The sequence below is a fragment of the Frankliniella occidentalis genome, unplaced genomic scaffold (genome assembly GCF_000697945.3).
Source record: "Frankliniella occidentalis isolate FOCC.00 unplaced genomic scaffold, Focc_3.1 Scaffold173, whole genome shotgun sequence".
NCBI lineage: Eukaryota > Metazoa > Arthropoda > Insecta > Thysanoptera > Thripidae > Frankliniella > Frankliniella occidentalis.
The window spans coordinates 56230-62442 of record NW_026267299.1 but is presented as its reverse complement, the minus strand read 5'-3'; the positions used below and the strand labels follow the sequence as shown (position 1 = coordinate 62442).

At 36.7% G+C, this 6213-nt stretch overlaps 1 protein-coding gene across 1 annotated transcript in view; it reads left to right on the top strand.

Annotated features, from left to right (window-relative positions):
* LOC127750337 (uncharacterized) overlaps positions 1–4881 on the top strand; it is a 16875-nt gene extending 11994 nt beyond the window's left edge. Inside the window, exons 4-11 of the mRNA XM_052271793.1 lie at positions 575–751; positions 854–1085; positions 1168–1353; positions 3408–3506; positions 3672–3767; positions 4354–4427; positions 4622–4777; positions 4859–4881. Of these exons, the coding sequence (XP_052127753.1) occupies positions 3409–3506; positions 3672–3767; positions 4354–4427; positions 4622–4777; positions 4859–4881 (447 nt within the window). The 5' untranslated portion in view covers positions 575–751; positions 854–1085; positions 1168–1353; position 3408. The remainder of the gene's footprint in view (positions 1–574; positions 752–853; positions 1086–1167; positions 1354–3407; positions 3507–3671; positions 3768–4353; positions 4428–4621; positions 4778–4858) is intronic.
* Positions 4882–6213: the final 1332 nt, after the last annotated feature.

Genomic DNA, 6213 nt, shown 5'->3' with positions numbered 1-6213 from the left:
TCTAAAGAATGCCACTTGCATCTTTTGTAACAAAATTCTTCATTGTTCTTTGCAATCTTTCTAGCAACTGATCTTGGAAGAAAAGGCCAAGTTGTGTTTGGTAGCAGTGGTATTGTAAAGAGGAAGGTAGAAACTAACTAAACAAGCATACAAAACATGTCATACTCTGATATTGATTGCATTAGGCACATCTTTTTCCTGAGAAAACTTAGGTTCAGTTTCTAATATTATTTGCTAGAAAGCGCCAAGTAGTCTGCAAAGCCCTGTGTTCGCACCTGCCAAGCTTTAGCTACTTGGACACATAAATGATAAGAGAAATTTAGCGCATGCGATCTGCAGCTTTAAAATAAATGCTTAGTACTCTAATAGATTTTATCTTAAAATCTGAACAGAAAATATCTGGCAAGACAATGTGCAATAGGAGTACTGATCAATTGAATATCTCACCTCCTAGATCTTTCAGCAAAGAATTATTCTCATTTATATTTTTAAGCCTCATGCGCTGATATGCTGTTAATTGGGGAGTATTCTCTGTAAAAGGAAATAAGGAATCAATATTATGTTCTCTTTTAAGGTAACTCCATGGACATGTCAGCAGCGCAGTAGAGGAGGCAGACATTGAAACATTGAAAGGTGAAGCGCATCACTATCCATGGAAGGGTTTGGTTTGTGATACTAGTACGCTACCTTTATCTTGCTGGTTCTGCTCTACTGTTGGTTTTGGAGCTGGAACAAAAGATTATTTTTCAGTGTAAGGTTTCTATCAACCTACAATACGATGGCACATTTATTGCAATTTAAGTAATTATACCTATCTTTCTTGTTGAATTTTCAATGTTGCTTTTGTTTTCAGGGTTGACATTTTCAGACATGGATTTTGGAGCTGGAACAAAGAACGATTTGGCCGTAGTTAATTGAAGAAAACCAAACAGCTTAAAAGGAGAGCAAAATATTTTATAGATTTTAACTTTGCTGTCACACAGAGGTCCGTGATCAAGATTCTTTGAGGAGGTAGTAAGCATCTAGCAATGCAATCTCCATACTCTTTGATGGTAATTATGAGTGGAAGCCTCACTATTTCAAAGGTAAAGAAATATTTTTGTCACAATATCTTTGAACAGACTTACCTACAGAATCAACATCTAATTTTTTCTTCCATTTTGGCAGACCGATTCTCAGTGGTTGACAATTCTGTGGCCTTAAACCTGGAACAAAAGGATTTGTTGTGATTAATGCAAAATGGCTAAGCATTTTTTTTCTTTGCTTTTTAATATTATAGCCTTAGGACCAAGTCTTTGAATTGGAATCGATTTCAAACAAAGCACAGCATAGGAATCATGATCACATTTTAAGGTAAGATTTCAAGTCAAAGAAATGTTGACGCTGGCATTTATCTCTCTGACTATCTATGACTGGTTTTCTAACATTGAAAAACAATTCTTGTCATGATATGATGTTGTACCTGTAGTTGTATGATTTTGCACCTCATCTGCAGTTCCAGTTGGTACTTTTGAACTAAAGACTTGAGTATTATTGGGTTTAGGCTTTTTCAGTCTTGGCGCTTCTTCTTCGGAAGTCACAGTTCTTTTTTGGGGTTTGTCTTCCACCTCTTCCTTTCCATTTGGAGAATGTGGCATACCTGGAACAGAATTATTAGCATGATTCGGTACTTTTTATGAATAGCATTTAGTTAGTGCTGGTGATTTGGAATAGATATGGAATCTATTTATAAAAGCAATTCAAACTTTCAGTGAGATATGGTTTATTATCAAGGTATATTAAGTCTTACTTGTGGTGGGAGATGAAAATGAGTAAGCAACCAGTGGTGGCTTCCGCTTTCTCACAGGAGATTCAACATTTTGTAATGATTTATTTTTGAGCCACGTTTGGACCTTGGTATCTTTGTCCAGTTCGTTATCAAGGTAATCTTGATTTAGGACCACTCTTTCAGAAGGAGTGAACAAAGAGCAGTCACTCGCTGTTTCATCAGCTGCAAGCAAGCGTGAAAGAAACTCTTTCAATCTGATCTAGAACTGTTATAAGTTAAACAATAGTTTTCAACTAACCAATACTTGAGACATTGTTCTCAACATCTTGGGCTACTTGAGGTCTTTGGGCTTCTTCAACTACAGGAACTAGGCCTACGTGGCCTTCAGGAATTTGAGCTACTTGAGCGACTACATGAAAAGAGGAAACAACTGTGAAAAAGCTTTCAAATAAGATGCAATTTTTAATCTAAAAAATGAAGAGCAAATAATCATTTTGCTAGCAGTTGCTGCTTGACTTTCTCACAACCACTTGATAAATACTAAGTGCAGTTCAAAGGTTTCTGAAAATCCTTTGCTCCTTGTTTCAAACATACCTTGATTGTCTTGTGTTGTTTCTGGTACTTGGATTTTGCAATATTTCTTGAAAAAGTTAGAGCGAGACTCACGCCCACGCCGTTCGCGAGACATATTATAATCTTTATATTGGACAAACACTTCTTACAAACACCGAATAAACGACATAAACCGGCGATTGACTAGCATAACAACAACAGTGATGCTGACCTAGCAGGGTCAATGACCTGAACAGCAACAGAGCCTTACCCCTCCTCTTTCCCCTCCCCCCGCTCAGTGTGCCTAGCCCTTTAACTGCAAGTTTTCTATAATTTCTTTGCTTCCACTGTTCAATATGTGAGGGGCAAGACTTCTTTCAAATTTTAAAGTTAGAACTGAAGCAAAATGTCGTATTAGCATCACATATGCTAACTTGTCTTTCCGTTCGCAGGTTAGTTTGGCATTACTGCAGTTACGAACACAACCACGAACACGGGTCGTTTTGGCGCGCAAGTGGCTGGATAGGTTAATTGTTCGAAGTTTCTGTCGTTTCGAAGGTATTTTCACTATTTGTAGCTTAATGGACACTTAAAATCCATATCAAATCATTTTGTGTTGCTGAAATATGTTAGAGGATAGAAATATTTGTTTTGGGAGAGTCTTATGTAGGGCCCCTGACAAGACCCCTGGTTGGGCCTTGTACTGTACTACAACTACAACCCATTATATTTGAAGGAGCCGTTTCTTTTCTCCTATTTCATTCATATTTTTTCATTTCCTTTATAATTAATTGATCTGTTATGATTTCATTGCATAAGGCTAGGTTGGGTTTTAGTGTACATTTGTGTGCTTCCACAATATGTCTTGTACTTCGGTGGGTCTCTAGACAGTAAGGTAGAATTATTGTTGGGATTCAGTAATTCAGGAACGGGAAGTGTAATACTATGTAGAACCCTACTGACGATCAAATGATACAATTTTGATTGTCTCTGAGAATTCTGTCTAGAAACCCAGCAAAGTACAAGGCATTGTGGGTTCTTATTGGTTGGATAGCAAACAATAATCTTTATAATTCATTTCTTTCAGGATGAGTGCTGAAGAGGCCATATTTTACAAAGCTCGTTGTAGGGAAATGAAGAAAACACTGTTGGACTGCCGCAGAACATTAAAAATTGCATTTCGGAAGTGAGTACTTTGTTTTTACCCTGATGACTATACCTTAAAGTACGAAATACACATTGAGTGTGTTTGAAGTAAAAGGAATGATTTTCAAGTTCCGATTTCTATTTTTGTATTACTTGCATTAAATTGAATTATCTAAGTTTGTTGGGGTTGCCATCTCTGTTCTAGCGTTGACAATGTTTTGAAGTCACTGCATGACCTGGACCTCGAGGAAACTTTTGATGAAGAGGTAGAGATGAAAAATGCAGCCAAAAGAGAGCCAAGGTATGTGTCAGTTGTATGATCTAGTTTAAAGTAGCAGTAATTTCTTATCTATTCATTCTTCAAGTATGCTGCTTTTTTGTTCCAAAATTACTCATAGCTCGTATTATTAATGTAGCCCTCTAGTAGAACACCCCACCTGTCACCCCCAATTTCAGATTTTGAAAAGACTGATTAAGCTCGAGTTTGCCAATGCAATTAAACAGTTATGCTTCAAATGCAGTTTTACAAATTGTGAAGACATTTTGGTGTACAGTGATGTACTGGAAACCATGGAGTTGTGATGGGTCCCTCATAGAGGCACCAAAACATCTTCTTTATTGTTGAAAATGTATTTATTGCATTTCTGAGGAACCAAAATTGCATGAACAAACAACTTCTTATAAAAGGTATATTTTTGGCTCAACAACATTGAAAACATTATCATTACTTAGAACTTTTTGAATAATCTTTTAATCTCTGTGTTGTTTTGTCTAAACTTACCCCTAATGTACCAAAATTACATTGCCCATTGCTTCTTGTAAATCTGTTTGTTTTCTTTGTGACAAAATTAAATCTAATTAATGACTATTATTGTTTTCTATTTTAGGATTGAGCCAGTGCAAGATGAGTTGCCAGTGCAGGATGAGTTGGAGTCTGAGGCAATGCCTATTACAAACCCAGGTAAGTGGATCTGTTTTAGACCAACTCCGTCTACTGAACATTATCAATTCAAGTGATTTGGTACGGGATAGTTAAGTTCCACTGGCAAATCTTGAATACTGCATTTCCCTTGATAATGCCCTCTGGTCATGCTTTAGATATTGACCGATTTGAATATGAAAATTAACAATTTTGTTCTTCCTTTCTTAATTCAGGGGCCACATCAACCCCTGTTAAAGAGGACGGGCACATCTGTAGGCTGCCTAGATGTGAAATCCATCAACCCTTCAGGGCAAAAGTACGCGAGGCTGCTAAATTAACTGAGGCTGAGCGGCAGATGTGGTCGAGAGAGCCAGCCTATACTCCTCCAGGTAAAATATGATGTGTTTCCCTTTGCAAAAGAAGTAAGCAAATTATTCAGATGTTAGAGTAACTCTCTTGTTCTTTTTCAGGTTATTGGAACTTAGAAATTTAATGTTTTCTTTCTTTGTAATAAAAATTAAGATGAGTAATTTGCATTTCTTTATTTTTATGCTCTTTGAAATGGCTTTCTATTTCATCGTGGTCAGTATACTCATAACAAGCAATCATTTCCTTGATCAGTGTAACTTAATTGAATGAAGGCATGGATGATAGCATTTCTTATGTGCTGAACAAATCATGTTACATACAAATTAAATCTAGATTCTAAATAGGTATCAGAGAAATCACACTGTACAAGATAAATAATGTAATGACAAGTGACCAGATAATTGGCACATTCAAACTACAAAAGCAAGGGAACTGGACAAAGATAAATGCCACACTCCATTTGATGTATGACTTAAAAATACATTTTTGACAACTTAGAACATTTACTTAAAGGTGACTCTTAGTTATTGAGTGACAAGTATTATAAATTATTACAATTTGGAACATGTTATTTCCAGTGGATAGGGAGGGACACTGAAAATGTTTTTAATCACTAAGTTATAAAAGTGAATCCTAAAACAAACTTTGGGAAAAGATATCAAATGAGTTTAAGTTAAAATGTTCACACAGTCTTGAGTTTCTTTTAAAATAAGGACAAGGTTGTAGTCTTTGATATTTTTTTGCTTAATAGTAGCAGGAAAATAAACCGAAGAACTTGGTGAGCATGATTTGGGCGGGCCGGTCCAACATGTTTTATCCGTCCAGCAGAACAGGTTTCTCAACATTGCATTTGTCAGGAAGCGAAGCAATTGCCTGCAGGAACATGTTGCAACTACTATACTTTAATGGCATGGTAAGAACATCAGAGACAAGAGAAAACGACAAACTTACCATTTTTGAAAGATTCTGCCACAGAATTGCCTTTGTGAGAAGAGCCCAACGGAAGGTAATGGGCCCAAGCCTTTCATCAGATATCACTGTTCCTCATCCACGGTGTATGTTGTAGTTTCTCTTCTTGGTAAGACTGCTTTTGCTCCTGAAAGCAAAAGTGAAAAAGACCAAAAGCCAAAGACAAACCAAAAAATAGGGTGAAATTTTATGACAAACTGGCTAAGTTTTTGACATTAGCAGCAGAAGGCATAAGTATAAAAGCGTTCAAAATAAAATAAAAAATATATTGTTTTTGTTTTCCTAGCGCTGATTTGGGCTTTGGCGGCCGTACCGCGAGTTATAAGTAGCTTTGGGAGAAAGGAGAAAACTTTGTAATGCAAGGCCAGAAGCATTAAAGCATGAAGTCGAGATTGAAGCTTGGGACGGGCAAGAGTAACGTGCGTCTAGTGGGTAAACAATGTACTCACTCAAGGGTACCGTATACACTGACAACTGAGACGATATA